We start from the raw sequence: 16,094 nt of genomic DNA, 5'->3' as shown, positions 1-16,094 counted from the left end.
AATGCTGCAAATTCAAATTGAATAACCTCATGACTTTACTGTAAGTGTAATGTATTTGCTATAGAAAATTCAGCATAAGAGAAATTGATTTTGGACCTGAAATATCAAAAGAATCTTAGTCTCTGCTACAGTGCTTCTGTGGTCTGAAGCCTGAGGACATTGTAATAATGTGATTCTAGTTAATTGAATTTTTTTCTTTAATTTATTTATTTTTATTTGTTTATTTTTGGCTGCATTGGGTCTTCGTTGCTGCGCATGGGCTTTCTCTAGTTGCGGCGAGCGGGGGCTACTCTTTGTTGCGGTGCGCAGGCTTATTGCGGCAGCTTCTCTTGCTGCAGAGCATGGGCTCTAGGTGCAGGGGCTTCAGTAGTTGTGGCGCACGGGCTTGGTTGCTCTGCGGCACGTGGGATCTTCCCGAACCAGGGATCAAACCCATGTCCCCTGCATTGGCAGACAGATTCTTAACCCCTGTGCCACCAGGGAAGTCCCTAATTGAATTTGTTTTTACCTTGTACTCAAGTTTTTGAGTGTTCATCAAGTCATCCAACCCTTGTAAAAAATGCTGTTGACTTAAAATACATACTGGGTAAGGAAAATGTTCATTAGTTTGGGAGGCTGATACACAAATTGGGCTGAAATACTGCTCTAATTGTCACTATACTTCCCTAGAATAATAAACTGCCTTTTGATGACCGGGACGAATTGAGTGAAATCGTAACGGACAGATACGGGGCAGACAGTTTCCTTAGAATATTCAAATACATCAAGTGAATGGAATTCTTTCTTACTCATAACTTGGATTTATTAATTTTTTTTCCTTTTAGCCCTGCTTCTTTCCTGTTGCAGCCCATTTCACCATCAGATAGAAACAGTGTTACACTACTTGAAAAGGTACATTTTAAAACAATTTAAAATTAATTCTGACCATACTCACATATGATAAAAATATTCTTTACTTTTGTTGATATCCCAATTAAATTTCTATTTTCACATTTCCTAGTATGTGCACATTATCTACCATTCCTGTTTACACATTAGTTATTACTTCTAAATGGGAATACTGGAATTTTTAAACTGTGCCAGTGAACATTTAATTTTACAATAATGTTAACCTTTTATAGATTAACATTAATGAAGATCAGGTACAATGAAGATCAGGTACAATTATTAACGTTTTAACATTACATGTCTATCTTATTCAGGACACGAAGTTGATGACTCCTAGAGAGAAAAATGAAACAGTTTCTAAGAAAACATCAGAATTTGAAGCGGAAGACTCTTCATCATCAAATATTGCAAAGAGTAGTGCATTTGGAGGGTCTCTGCCAGCTAAAAAAAGTGATCCATTCCAAAAAGAGCAAGATCATCTGGTAGAAGAGGTTAGAAAGAGATTGTAATAAGTATACTGAAATGTCATTTTCTAAATGGTGTTGGGATTATAAGTGAAGTACAGTTAATTATTGATTAGGTGTAATTTGGGAAGGAGGTCACAGACAATAAAAATCATGGTTAAAGCAGAATTGGTCCTCCCCAAAAGTAGAAACAGATATAAAATAAACTTATTTAGTTAAGATTATATCCGTGGTTTAGAACCCATGTCCCATTCTATAACTATCCAAAAGTATAAAAATAATACATGTATAATATTTTTGGAATTAACCATTACATAAATTGTTGGATAAATACACCCAATGATTATACTTATTAAAATACTCTGCGAATGTTATCTGTTGCTTAGCTGAGCTTCCTCTTTTTTTGAATTTTAGAACAAAGACTATACAGTATATTATCACCAAGTGAAGGTTTTGTCCTTCTGCTTTTTAAATATTTCAAAAGTGAATAAATACATGATTGTTTATGATCTTGGTTTTCTTAACCAGCTCTGTTCCTTAATAATTTTCTACTTTTCACTGGCAAGTGACCACATAATACGACTATTGCTGAGTATTACAGAACTCGGTTTATACAAATGAAATGGTCAGGCCATTCTTTAATGTTATTTTTATTACATATTTCCCATTGTTTGAATTTGGATTATCTGCCAGAAACAGAAACAGCCAGAAAATAAATCAGCTGTTTTACATTCCTGAGAGACTGAAAGAAAAGTTTGGTTTAGTGCATATTGATTCAGGTATTGGAGTTCCCTCCTTTATCTTGATCGTGAAAAAAGTTAATAAATATTGTCCAAATAAGAGAGCTGGCTGTCAGTCATTTTTCTTGTTTGCAACTTGAGGAAGTTGGACCAGTTTCATGGTCTCTAAATATTTTTAAATCTCTAAAGTTCTGTTGTTTCTCTGTATTAGTTGATTGACTCTATAATAAAGAAAAGATGATTAGTCATTCTTTTTTTCTTTCCTGATACGGGAGGAAAGGCACATTTTCTGGTTAAAAGAATTTACAGTAGCAGTGGAATGAGATAGGATGGAAGAGGAGAGCCCTAAAATCTCATAAAACTCTGAAAGTAAAGTGAAATTAATTCTCTTTAATAGTGTTTATGACAAGGAATATTTAGTGTTAGAATTCTAAGAAGCCCTCTATTTTTATGGAGGAGGAGTCAGTTTGATTATGGTTGTAGGCAGTTTCTTTTTTTCAGGATTTCAGGGTGCAGAGATTTTAATTTGCTTGTTTTTTGCTTTCTGGTTTTATTAAAATGTTAATACAGAGTGCTATTTCCATATTGTACACTTTCTTTTCTCTATTTTAGAAATGTATCCCTATGTTTTCACTAATTTATGTCTGATGATGAGGTTTCTGGCAAAGAAGTTTGTTGTCAGAATGTACTCTGTTTATTAGTAGAGGTGTTACTGTGCGGTGGATTATAATTAAGAAGAACCTGCATGCTTTAGAACCAGTCATTTTAGCAGATATGGAATTGTGAAGCTCAAGTGTGGCAGATAGTAATTCAGATCACTGCAGTCAGAACTATATCTAAATCTTTCCAAGTGTAAAGATTTCTTATCTTTTCTCTCCTGTGTAACAGGATATCCATTTAAGATAAGGGAGGAAACAGGGTTTGGGTTTGATTTCACCTTAATAGGATTGTGCCTGGAGAGTCTATATGGAGTGCCTGGGAGCTACATTGTTGAGTTTATTTTTGTGCTTATTGTTCTTATCAGGGCCTTTGTTGCATTCTACCAGTGGGCTTGGTAATTTTTGCTTTACTTTTTCTTTTCTGTTTTAGGTTGCAAGGGCAGTTTTATCTGATTCACCACAGCCTTCTAAAGGAAAAGAAGTAATATTAGAGGAACTAATTGACTCTCTAGCTTCCAACCCATTCTTAACAAGGAATCAAATTCCCCGAACTCCAGAAAACTTGAGTAAGTTAATAATGTTTTTTGTCACTATTTTCTTTCTTAGACATTACTACTATTAGAACCATGGTCTGACAAATCTTTTGGAAACTCACTTTAAAACTTTTTTTCTGTATCTTTCAATTTAGTGGCATTGGCTCTATTTGTTTTCATGTGGGGGACTTTTATTGAAATATCAACTGTGGGCACTGTCACCTATATGGCAGTCCTTCAGCAGTATTATTTTGCCCTGGAACTGTACAGTTTTGTTTTTGTTGTTTTACTTGGCTTTTTCGTGGCAAATATTTTAGTTGATCACTTCAGAAATATCCTCTGCCTCCACACCTGATCTGTGATCAACATTTATAGAGTATGGAGGCTGTATTCTTCCAGTCAACAACCAGCAGCATCAGCCAAAAACTCTGTACAGAGATCTTACCTACCTCTCCCAAGCTAATCAGACTCCCCAGTACTTTCTTCTTACAACCTGTATTGTGTGGGCAAAGTTCGGATATTCTTGTCTTCATGTAGGCACATCATGCTGGGTGAGTGATTAGATATATAATTTCCATTTTGCTACTAGAAATGACATATCCAAAGTTAAATGGATTCAGTTCAGGTTGAACCTAGCCACTGTATAGATTGGTGGTTGGCAAACTACATCTTGCAAACCAAATCTGGCCCACCCTATGTGTTTTTGTACATAAAGTGGCATTGAACACAACCTTGTTCATTTGTCAGCATATCGTTTATGGCTACTTTCACATTACAGTGGCTGAGTAGTTACCACAGATAAGATGGCCTGCAATACCTGAAGTATTACTATCTGGCCCTTTATAGAAAAAGTGTGTGTTGTGTGTGTGTGTGTGTGTGTGTGTATACTGTATATATGTAAGTATATAAATAAATATATATATATATATGCATGCCAAACCCTGGCCTAGATGGGCAAGAAAATATCTTTTTTTCCATTTATTTGTTTGTTTATTTATTTATAAATAACATCTTTATTGGAGTATAATTGCTTTACAATGGTGTGTTAGTTTCTGCTATATAACAAAGTGAATCAGCTATACATATACATATATCCCCATATCTCCTCCCTCTTGCGTCTCCCTCCCACCCTCCCTATCCCACCCCTGTAGGTGGTCACAAAGCACCGAGCTGATCTCCCTGTGCTGTGTGGCTGCTTCCCACTAGCTATGCTATCTATTTTACATTTGATAGTATATATAAGTCCATGCCACTCTCTCATTTCGTCCCAGCTTACTCTTCCCCCTCCCTGTGTCCTCAAGTCCATTCTCTACGTCTGCATCTTTATTCCTGTCCTGCCCCTAGGTTCTTCAGAACCATTTTTTTTTTTTTAAGATTCCATATATGTGTGTTAGCATACGGTATTTGATTTTCTCTTTCTGACTTACTTCACTGTGTATGACAGACTCTAGGTCCATCCACCTCACTACAGATAACACGATTTCATTTCTTTTTATGGCTGAGTAATATTCCATTGTATATATGTGCCACATCTTCTTTATGCATTCATCTGTCGATGGACACTTAGGTTGCTTCCATGTCCTGGCTATTGTAAACAGAGCTGCAATGAATATTGTGGTACATGACTCTTTGAATTATGGTTAAGAAAATATCTCTTTAATACATGTGATTTGTGTGTGCTGTGTGAAAGTATATGCACATTTCAGGAACACGTTTCATTTTTTGTGTGTGGTCAGTTGGAGATGGAATTCTTTGATGTTGTTGGGCTTTGGTGTATTGTGGAGCCTTGTCATCCAACTGGCATATTTATGAACATGTACTGAGTCAGAAGTTTTATCTTAAGCACTAGAAATGAAATGTTTAATTGCATGTTCTATTTGGGAATTTATTAATAACTTGTGTTATTTCCCCCTTCATTTAATCAGTAAGTGAAATTAGGAGCTCATGGAGAAAAGCTGTTAAAATAGAAGATAACAGAAGTGCAGAACCAATTCAGATGGATACTGAACATAGAGAAGTATTGCCAGAATCCTTACCTGTGGTGCATAATCAAAAAGAGCTTAACGTGGACAGTTTTTTCTCAGCAACCACTGTGTCCGATTCTAGCCATTCTCATTTGCCTGAAGAGAAAGTTGTTTCAGATTGCCTCAAGTGTGTGCTTCAGAAACCTGTGGTAACCAGTTGCATAGGTGAACCAACAACACAGAATGTGTCAGATTTGTTAAATAAGGACATAATTTGTAAGCAAGATTTGGAATGTACAGCTTTACAGAACAAGTTTTTAGAAACTAGCCAAATAGAGACATCCTCCCCTGCTGTAGGCAATAGGAGAGATGTGATAGGTAGCAGTGAAGAAGAGTATATTAAAATATCAGACCACTCGAAAGCTTCTTACAAAGATCTTTCCATGCATAAAAGTATGTTATGGAACTCTTTTCAGATATCAAGTGGAATTAGTTCCAGTTTTAAAGATAGTGATTTTGGCATATTACATGAAACTCTTCCGGAAGAAGTTGGTCACTTAAGTCTTAATAGCTCCAGTAGTACAGAGGCCAATTTTAAACTGGAACCAAATAGCCCTATGCACAGTGGCATTTTCCCAGAAGGTGCTGTGGGAGGAAGACAGAATACTCCAGAATCAGACTTTAATTTACAGGCTACTTGGAGTGGATATGAGGCTCTGAAGAAATCTGTGCCCAAGCAAAGGGAAGAAATTTGCCTCTCTAATCCTGAAACACTTGAAAGACACAAACCAGAATTGAGCCTTACTTCCCAATACATGCAAACTGATGATATGCTTAACTTTTGGGGCACTCATGATATGCACATTGACTGTACAAAACCATCTTCACGCATGTCCCTTGGTGAAAGAAAACGGTCTCTTTCACCACTAATTAAGTTTTCTCCAGTGGAACAAAGATTGAGGACCACAGTACCATGTAGTCTTGGAGAACGTCTACCTAATTTAACAGGTAAGATTTAACTAGATAATGTGCATATTAACCTGCTGAAGTTTTCTCTCACCTTCTCCTAAAAATAGCATGCAGTGAATGTTACATGATCTTTATTGTTAATATGACAAAATATGCTCCTTATTCCTTCAGCTAGGATGAGAAGAGTAAACCCATCATTTTTATGGGTACTTTCAGAATGTCTAGTGATTTTTTTTTTTTTTTTTTTTTGGCGGTACGCGGGCCTCTCACTGTTGTGGCCTCTCCCGTTGCGGAGCACGGGCTCCGGATGCGCAGGCTCAGTGGCCATGGCTCACAGGCCCAGCCGCTCTGTGGCATCTTCCCGGACCGGGGCACGAACCCGTGTCCCCTGCATTGGCAGGCGGACTCTCAGCCACTGCGCCAACAGGGGGAAGCCCTTCTAGTGATTTAGCTTACAATTGGTATGGGACAGGGGTGGAAAACAAAACCAAAAACCTGAAACCTATTGCTTTTGTAATAGAAACTACTGAAAGTAAACCTTGTCAAAATCTTTTTGGCTAATGGAAGGTGGTTCTAAAGTTGAGAAACGCTATGTTAAATATCATTATAATATAGTGGGACTTCCCTCGTAGCGCAGTGGTTGAGAATCTGCCTGCCAATGCAGGAGACACAGGTTCGTTCCCTGGCCAGGAATATTCCACATGCCGCAGAGTAACTAAGCCCATGCACCACAACTACAGAGCCTGTGCTCTAGAGCCCACGAGCCACAGCTACTGAGCCCATGTGCCACAACTACTGAAGGCCATGCACCTAGAGCCCGTGCTCTGCAACAAGAGAAGCCACGGCAGTGAGAAGCCCACACACAGCGATAAGAGTAGCCCCTGCTCGACACAACTAGAAAAAGCCTGTGCGCAGCAACGAAGACCCAACACAGCCAAAAAATAAATAAATTTGAATTAAAAAATAAATAATATAGTATCTGTGGTTTCGTTTGAAATAATTTGATGGGGGTGCAGTGACAAAACAAGGTAGGTCATTGTATTACTTTCCTAGGGCTGCCGTAACGACGTACCACAAACTGGGTGGCTGAAGACAACAGAAATTTTTTGTCTCTGGAGAAAACAAGTTCTGGAGGCTAGGATTGAGAATCAAGGTGTTGGCATGGCCGTGTTCCCTCTGAAGCCACTAGAGCAGCGGTCCCCAGCCTTTTTGGCACTGGGGACCAGTTTCGTGGAAGGCAATTTTTCCATGGTGGGGGGTGGGGAGGTTCAGGTGGTAATGCGAGGGATGGGGAGTGGCAGATGAAGCTTTGCTCGCTCGCCTGTCACTCACCTGCTGTGCGGCCTGATTCCTAATAGGCTGCGGACGGGTAGTGGTCCACGGCCCGGGGGTTGGGTACCTCTGCACTAGAGGATGATCCTTCTTGATTCTTCTAGCTTCTGATAACCCCCAGGTGTTCTCTGGCTTGTGGCAGCATAACACATTTCTGCCTCCATCTTCACATGGCATTCTCCCCTTGTGTTCCGTGTACCTTCTTATAAGGACATCAGTCCTGTAGATTAAGGGCCCATCCTACTCCCATCTTACCTTTTTTTTTTTTTTTTTTTTTAAATTCTTTTTGGCTGAGTTGGATCTTTGTTGCTGCGCGCGGGCTTTCTCTAGTTGTGGTGAGTGGGGGCTACTTTTTGTTGCGGTGCACGGGCTTCTCATTGTGGTGGCTTCTCATTGCGGAGCACGGGCTCTATGCGTGCGGGCTTCAGTAGCTGTGGCTCGTGGGCTCTAGAGCGCAGGCTCAGTAGTTGTGGTGCACGGGCTTAGTTGTTCTGTGGCATGTGGGATATTCCCGGACCAGGGCACGAACCTGTGTCCCCTGCATTGGCAGGCAGATTCTTAACCACTGTGCCACCAGGGAAGTCCCAGAATAATGGTAATTTTATTGCAGTTACATATTTGCATGTGAACTTTTTACTGAAATTTGCTACTACTTGGAATTTGTCCTATTTTTTCTTTATAATGTTTGCTTATCCTTTTTTCTCTTTTTGAAGTCAATTTTGCAGAAGAAGAAATCTTGAATAAGAGCCTTGATGCCAAAGAATCTCCATCCGACTTGAAAGATGAAGTAGTAGCCCAGTCAACTTAACTATGATGAACTTAAGTTGAAGCAATGTCACAGGATAAAAACATTTGTAATTTAAATACACATTGGAAGTGTAACTTTTTCAGGGTCTAAAAAAGTCCTAAATAATGCTTTTTAGCCTTCTCTACTGATTTTAAGTAAGGAGAGTATGTTTGGATTTTCTCTCTCTGTATGGATATGGGGTTGAAATGTGAAGTATTTGGAAAGCAAACAAGTTATGAGAAGCCATTTTGGTTTCTTGGATAATCTTGTGGGCATGAAATGGCATAGTATTAGGTTTACTAATTCATTATGTTCTAATTTCAGTTAATTAACATAAGGATGAGTAGTTTTTAATGTGTTTTATTAAGTGGTTAACTTAATAGCCATTGGATATACTGATCTTTCTTTTTAGGGAAATATACAACTTTTATTGTTTCTTTTTACAACATTCTGGTACTAAACAAAAAAAGTGAGGAAAGTAATGCTTTGGGGTGTATAATCAAAATGACAAAGTTTAAGTTTGGGAAAGCTCTAAAGAGGCTTAATGATTATTCAGGTAGGTTGATCCTGGAAAATGATGTTTGATGGAATAAAGTGCATGTGATGATAGTGAAGACTGGAGCAGAATGAATTTAGAAAAAAGGAAAAAGGCAGAAGATGACTAGATACTTTTGAGGGACATTATAAATCCATTCAGTGGGTTGTATAGCAGTTTTATATTTAGTCTAATTTAGACTTTGAGAATTTAACTCTAGTTTTTTATTTTAACAGAAAAAGTGTAAATTAAAAAATTAGTCTGTTTGGTTTTTTTTGGAGGGGCACTGTTTTTGGGGAAGGGAGCTAATTTTTTTTTCAATTTTTAAAAAATTTTTTTATTGGAGTATAATTGCTTTACAATGTTGTGTTAGTTTCTGCTGCACAGTGAAGTGAATCAGCTATACTCATACACACATCCCCTCCCTCTTGGACCTCCCTCCCCCTCACCCCCCATCCCACCCAACTAGGCCATCACAGGGCACCAAGCTGAGCTCCCTGTGCTATACAGCAGGTTAAGGGAGCTAATTTTGATTGTTACTTTCCTCCTCAAAAACCATCAGTTCCTCACTGCCTACAGAATAGCTTCAGATTAACGAGAAAATTGAATTTGCGGTTAAATAACTTGTTCAGTGTTACACAGCTAAGTCAGTGGTGAAGCTAGGATTTGACCTTATTTTCCTTCCTTAATATACCAACAAGACCTCCTAGAAGTAACTAAAAGGCCAGGATTTAGGATATGGCTGCAGGAGTGGGCCTTCTGGACTCTAAATGGGAGTCAGATGTGAGGCCTCTTGTACAGTGTCCTGCCTCATGTAGTTAGACCCCCTGGCCAAGAAAACGGCTTGTCTTTAGCATCCAAGTGATGAATACATGCCATTGCCCTCTGCGAACCAGGTTGTTAAGCACACACTGGAAGGGTGGTAGCACCTACAGCACCCGTGTCTAGCCTCAACTCTTAACCATCACAGCCTTGTCCAGTTTGCCAAGAAACTGGCAAGAAGAGGAGAAAAGTTGAAGAGTTCTGGAAGTGGATGGGCTTAATACTTCATCTTTCTTCACTCATTTTGGCTTACTTTCTCTGTTGCTTGTTTGATCCAAGTTTGAAGGCCAGTCTTTTTTTGTGAGAAAAGACAGAAGAAAAGCACAAATAACTGCCTTCTTTGCAGTGGAAAAGAAAGAGGAAGAGAAAAGCTTCTCCTAAGGTGCCATATCCTTTTATTAGTTAACAGAACAAATAGGGACTCTCTAAGTCTACTGGGAAACTGTCCTCTAGTCTTAAGAAACCTAATATTGGTAAATCCAAAATTAACATGCTAAGGAGAAGGTATTAGCATCTACAAAGGGCCAGAGCTATTCCTGGATACTTAATATATCATTTAAGTCTTATACTTCTGTAAGATAGTGATATTGTACCTATTTTACAGGTAATGATACCGAAGCTAGGGAGCTTAAATGACTTGTCTAAGATGGACTTGAGGAATTACCTGGAATACATCTTAAAAAAACATATATTCTGTAGGTCTAAAGTGAGGATTAGAAATCTGCATTTTAAATAGCTGCCCTGGTAATTCTTAGGCTCAATAAATAGCTTGAGAGCCACTGCTAGTGGATAGAGATTCACATTTAGCCCTGGGGTATCTTAAAGAAGCTAGGTACACTATTACATTCTGCTTTAGAGATATGAGCTCTCTGATAAGGAAGCTGAAGTTCATCAATAAGTGTGGGCCCTGAATTAATGGGAATCACAAGACCAAAATATCTTTGGATATTAATAGATTTAAAAAAACCACATCGTTGTTGAGTCACACCTGTGAAAGGCTGAGAGTTTTTGGCATTCTTCCCTGTCCTTTGTATGCCAGTAGTATAAACAAAAGTATATTAAATCTGTCACTTTCTCCTAAACCATTTTGATTATGACTCCTCTTCCTTATCCAATATTGCCTGCATTACCTGCCTTTTGACCTTAAGGGACTGCTTTGACCATATCACTTCTTTGTTTAAAATTCCATTAATGGTTCATTGTTAATTCCAGAAGTGAGTTCAAATTTAAAGGCATATAAGGTCTCCTTCATAGATTCCTCTTTTCCCTCTTCCACTATGATCTCCCCCCCACCTTTTTTTTAACTGAAATGCTTTGGTGGGCATGTGTCTTTAAAAATCTTAATGCACAGTTCTGAAGCTGGAATATCCTACCTTCATCTCCCAGCCTTTCAGTTATAGTTTGTCCTTTAGGGTTCAGAACAAATCTCACTTTCACCTTGAAGTCTTAATCTCTTATCCCTGGGACTGTCCCTTCTCTGAAATTTCCTATGGCTTATGTTAACTTTTATTCACTTAGTATTTTTCATTTATTGCTTTTATTGTATTTTTTCATGGTTGTGATTTCTCCAGTTGTATTGATTAAATACATACAGACATATACTTACGTAGATATGTGTGTGGGGTGTGTCCACACATACATATACTCCAAGGGCCATAGATCATCCTTAGCAGATACTGAAGTATTGGAATTGTTTTCTTTGCCTCTGTGTGATGGAATTAAAGTAATGGTAAAGACGGAGGGCTACTTTATTGCTGTAAGAGTACTTTTTCTCATTACATTCACAGCAGAATATACCTTGTTTTATTCACTATTCATAAGATGGTGTGTAAACTGACTTCTCTATCAGTTTGAAACTTTAGACAATGCCCTTATGTTCTAATTGTTTTAAATGTTTAAAGACAACAAGCATATAATGTTGCTTAACATGAAAAATGTTATCAAGTGGAATAAAGACTATTGGTTGTTAAAATCAATTTGGGGGAATTTAATTGAAAACAAAAATACAAGTATTTTGAAAGCATTCTTTACCATGTGTTTCTTAACCATGATCTATGGAGTCAATTTGATTTAAATTCTTGAGACCTGTATAAAAGGAAATCCTGTTTTTCCCCTACTCTGAGTATACTAAAATTAAAGAAGATAGGCTTAAGGACATTTTCCTTAATGTAAAGAAAGTATTTGCTAAAGTAAAGCTCTCTTTCACATTAAGTTGCACATACATAGTTGATATACCTTTTGCGTTACGCACTGTGAATGTTGAATTTAAAATATTTGTGAGTCCTCCATGGGACTATCTGTAAATGTTTTACATACTAGTCTTGAATAAATATTCAGTATTATACCACCTAGCTCTAGATTTATTAAATGTATTTTAAAATGATTTTTAAAAGTACATATATACCCTCAGAGTTCATTTGGAGTCTATACTAGCTTATTGCCAAAGGCCCTAATTAGACTAGTTTAATAACATATCTGAACAGCTTCTTGCTCTTCATGGGTAGGGATCTTGTCATCCACAGGTGCTGCTATAAAGGATTTAATAAATGTTAAATAACTTTATAAAGGTTTGGAAATTCCCTATCACTTATATTTAATGTCTGTAAATAGAGATAATGCCTCATTTGTAAAATGAGGTGAGAGGAGTTGATCAGAGGTGTTTTGGCTCTAAGATACTAGATTTCATTTAAAACAATCTATGAGGCGGCTGTAACGGGGCACTTTAGGTCTGTTTTTTGATTTCACTATACCACACTGCCAATTCAAAATAGGAACCTTAGAATTCTTCCCCCAAAGTATGTAATCTAAGAATCTGATTCAAAATTATCCAATTTCCAGACAAATACAGATGGGAAAGTGATCTTGCCCAAAGCAAAACACTATTCTTTGAGAAGTCATTTAACTTCCTGGCTTCAGTTTACTCAATCTATAAAATTGGGGAATTTATATGAAGGAATAATGTACAGCTAAAAAGCTAGGATTTTTATGATGAAGAGTTAGGAGAGGTTAGGAGAGGATCTGCAATTACACTGCCTAGGTTCAGCTGTATAACCTTAATAAGGTCATACCAATTTTCTCATCTATTAACAGATAAAAGTAATCTACCTCACAGGTTGTGAGGATTAAGTAAGAAAATGCACATCAAGTATTTAAGAATACCTGGGATTTAGTAAGGGCTTAAATACTTAGCTAGGCTTCACATCCAGTAATTTGGGAGCGGGGAGGAAGAATGGCTCAGTGGGTGGTATTGACAGCTGACACATTACTGAGTATGTGCCAGGTACCATTCTAAATGTTTTCCATGTTGCTTTAATTTAATCTTAATCCAATAAAGTAGTGCTATCCTTATCCATATTTTACAAATGAGGAAACAAGCACAGTAAAATTAAGTACCTTGCCCAGTTCACAGAGCTAGTAAGTGAAGGGACTAGAATACTAACTCAGCTCAGGTGGTCTAGCTCGAGACCGTTCTCTTAACCACACTGCTACAGTTGCTATGAAACATCGTTAAGGTGATGGGAGCCAAGATCACAAAATCAAACTTACCAGTTAAGCAATACTTGTGGGCAATCAGAATCTATAGCTTTAATATTAACCACCTTCAAATTATTTCAAATAAGACCATATTTTAAATTGCTAACAGCAAATGTTTATTCATGGTTGAAGCCAAAAAGAATTTATAAATGCATTTTAATACCTTGCTGATAAAATAACATTCCACCTTTGCAACCTTGTAAGGAATACAGGAAGATATTGTAAAGGCTTTGATGTGTATATCTATTATAACCAGGTAATCAGAACACACACACACACACACCACCACCTACTTTAGTGTTAACACCATACCAACTTTTCAGAAAGGCCATCTTGAAGCTCTACTGGATAGCTGAGTAAATAGCGTCCAAGGCTTGAAGACTGGGGAGAAGGGAAGAAAGGGATGGAAGAAGTAAGCAGCACACATTTCAAAGCCCACTTTTAAGCACACGACATTATGAACATTAAAAGAAAAAGGGGGAAGGCAATTCAGCATTTTCAGAGAGCGCATTTTGGCAATATTCAACGCATAAGAAGGCTGTGCTTGGGACCATCCACTCTCTCCAGCTTCTCAAAGTGTTTCCTGGCATTGCGAATGTTGATCAGAGTAGCTGCAGAAGGGATCGACGGATCTGACATAACCACCATCACGTACGTGTTTGATGTGAAGATGTCGATGAACGCAGCGAAGTTAGAATTCCTAACCTCCATGCTCTGGAAAGAAGCGGCCAATTTACTGCAGCTCAGCTTGAACTGCTTAATAATGTTGCTGATCTTCTCGAATCGGTGGACGTCACGCTGCTCTTTGCACTGGTAGTGGGAAATGACCAAGAACGTCGCCCTCTCAAACAGCAGAACTTCATCGGCCTCAATAATCTGGGCAAAATTCCTGAGGTTCATCTCCAGCTGCTGAACATTGGGAATCAGCTGATAGACAATACTGGACCAGGCTTTGTAGAGCGTTTCATCCCAGATGGATGTTCGAAAACAGGCACACTCCAGCGGGCGAGACAAACGCCTCAGGTCTTCCTCTCGCTCTTTAAAAATCAGGTCACGCTGATCCTCCTGAACCAGATCCATTTTGTGCACCAGGCAGAAGATTTTGGCATCAGGAGAGTTCTGGAGGATGGCTTCCAGACACGACTGGTAATAATGCATGTCCTTTTCCAGTTCGCGGCTCTCCACGTCGAACACGTAAATCAGAACCTCGACATTACGGAAGATGTTGTCTCGCTGGCTGGTGAAGTAATTTTCCATGAAGGTGTCCTGACCGCCACAGTCCCACAGATTCAGCACCAGGTTGCCCAGAAATCGGACGTGGGAGTGCTCCACATCAATGGTGGCACCCAGGCGCCGGGTGTCACGAGCGATGTAATTGGCAAAGATAATGGACCTCATGCTGGTCTTCCCCGACCCGCTCTTCCCCATCAACAGCACCTTTTTCTTCATGGCTGTATTTGGCATCACCCGCCGGAGCTGCCGCGGACTGGGCCTCAGGGCGCGGCCTAACTGCAGCGAGTCGGAGGGAGGGAGGGGCCGAGGCTTGCGGGGGCTCCGACGGCCGGGCCGTGCAGCTGTGCAGCCGGAGAAGCCGAAGGTGCGAGCTCGGCGCTGGGAAGGCGGCGACCAGTGAGCTCTTTCTCAGGGCAGAGCGCCGTGGGGTAAACCGCTGCAACCGCTACGGAGAAACGCTCGCCTTCCGGAGAGGAGAGCCTCTGCGTCTCCGCTGCCACCCACTTCCGGCGGCGATCTCGCGAGAACCCGCGGTCTCGGCCTTCGCTGCACAACGAGCTTTGATAAGCCGCTCTTTTAACGAAACGCAGCAGGGCCCACCCGAAAGAGAAAATGGAAGGTGAACCCAGGAATCTGGTGTTGTGTTCTGCTATTTAAACGGGGCCTACGGTTGCAAATTGTACGTGTGGGCGGTTGGGAGAATGCTGCCATCTCGTGGCCGAAAAAACCCCAGCACACCACTACGCGCTTGAAGAGCGCGGTGTGCTGTTGCGTGGTTTTAGGCCTGAGCAGCAGACAGGGAAAAGCCGAAGAAGGCTTAACTTCTCCGCCCAGTTAGGCCTCCTCAGATTCCCTGGTTTACTCAGTACAAGGACAGGGGAGATAAAAACTGTACAGATGTTCAGAAGTAAGTGATTGCCCATTGCTACACAGCTGAATGGTGGTGAATCCCTCCCCGGAGATATCCTAACTCCCAGGTAGTGCTTTTTCCACTTGGAAGCAAGTTCCTTTCTTACACCTTCTTTCTCGGTAGTCTCAGACTTTGGGATTTATAATCAGAATTCCAAAGCTTGAGGAAACTCTAATATAGAACATTACTTACTACTCACAATAACCCTATGAATAAATAACCTCATTTTCAAGTCAGTAAATGGAAGCTTACAGGGGTTAGGTAACTCTACCAAGTTACACGTCTATTACATAATGAAGTGCAATTTATTTTTAAAATATAAATTGTATATATTTAAGGTGTCCATCATACACAGTGAATACACAGTCCATACACAGTGAAATGATTACAGTCAAGCTAACCTATCTTGTATAGTTACCAGTTTTGTGTGTGTATGTGGTGAGAGCACTTGAAATCTACTTCCAGTATTCAATACAGTGTTAACTATAGTCATCATGTTGTAGGTTAGATCCCTAGACTTACTTATCCTGCATAACTGCAACTTTTTATCCTTTGACCATTATCTCTCCATTACCCTCACTTCCCCCTACCTGGTAATAACTATTCTCTCTGCTACTATGTATTTGACTTTTTTTAGATTCTACAGATAAGTGAGATCATGCAAGGTTTTTCCTTTCTGTGTCTGGCTTATTTCACTTAGCCTGATGCCTTCCAGTTTCATCCT

The 16,094-nt window shown here is 39.4% G+C and overlaps 2 protein-coding genes and 1 non-coding gene across 4 annotated transcripts in view; 2 read left to right on the top strand and 1 right to left on the bottom strand.

Annotated features, from left to right (window-relative positions):
* HAUS6 (HAUS augmin like complex subunit 6) overlaps positions 1-8,971 on the top strand; it is a 40,753-nt gene extending 31,782 nt beyond the window's left edge. For both annotated transcript variants that reach the window (XM_027105931.1, XM_027105930.1), the window contains 5 exons: positions 825-891; positions 1,203-1,379; positions 3,182-3,317; positions 5,210-6,256; positions 8,263-8,971. In XM_027105931.1, the coding sequence (XP_026961732.1) occupies positions 825-891; positions 1,203-1,379; positions 3,182-3,317; positions 5,210-6,256; positions 8,263-8,357 (1,522 nt within the window). In that variant the 3' untranslated portion in view covers positions 8,358-8,971. The remainder of the gene's footprint in view (positions 1-824; positions 892-1,202; positions 1,380-3,181; positions 3,318-5,209; positions 6,257-8,262) is intronic.
* On the top strand, positions 609-742 carry LOC113620304 (small Cajal body-specific RNA 8). Its single transcript, XR_003432746.1, has one exon.
* Positions 8,972-13,319: 4,348 nt separating the features above from the next.
* On the bottom strand, positions 13,320-15,143 carry RRAGA (Ras related GTP binding A). Its single transcript, XM_027105932.1, has one exon. The coding sequence runs from the start codon at positions 14,689-14,691 to the stop codon at positions 13,750-13,752; it is 942 nt and encodes a 313-aa protein (XP_026961733.1). The 5' UTR covers positions 14,692-15,143; the 3' UTR covers positions 13,320-13,749.
* Positions 15,144-16,094: the final 951 nt, after the last annotated feature.

The sequence above is a fragment of the Aethalodelphis obliquidens genome, unplaced genomic scaffold (genome assembly GCF_003676395.1).
Source record: "Aethalodelphis obliquidens isolate GAN/ISIS:26980383/991018 unplaced genomic scaffold, ASM367639v1 scaffold7, whole genome shotgun sequence".
NCBI lineage: Eukaryota > Metazoa > Chordata > Mammalia > Artiodactyla > Delphinidae > Aethalodelphis > Aethalodelphis obliquidens.
Note: the sequence above shows the minus strand (reverse complement) of the source record. Positions and strands in the feature narration are given on the sequence as shown.

Excerpts from the sequence above, each read along its gene's own strand:
- RRAGA (XM_027105932.1), bottom strand. The coding sequence starts at position 14,691 with ATGCCAAATACAGCCATGAAGAAAAAGGTGCTGTTGATGGGGAAGAGC.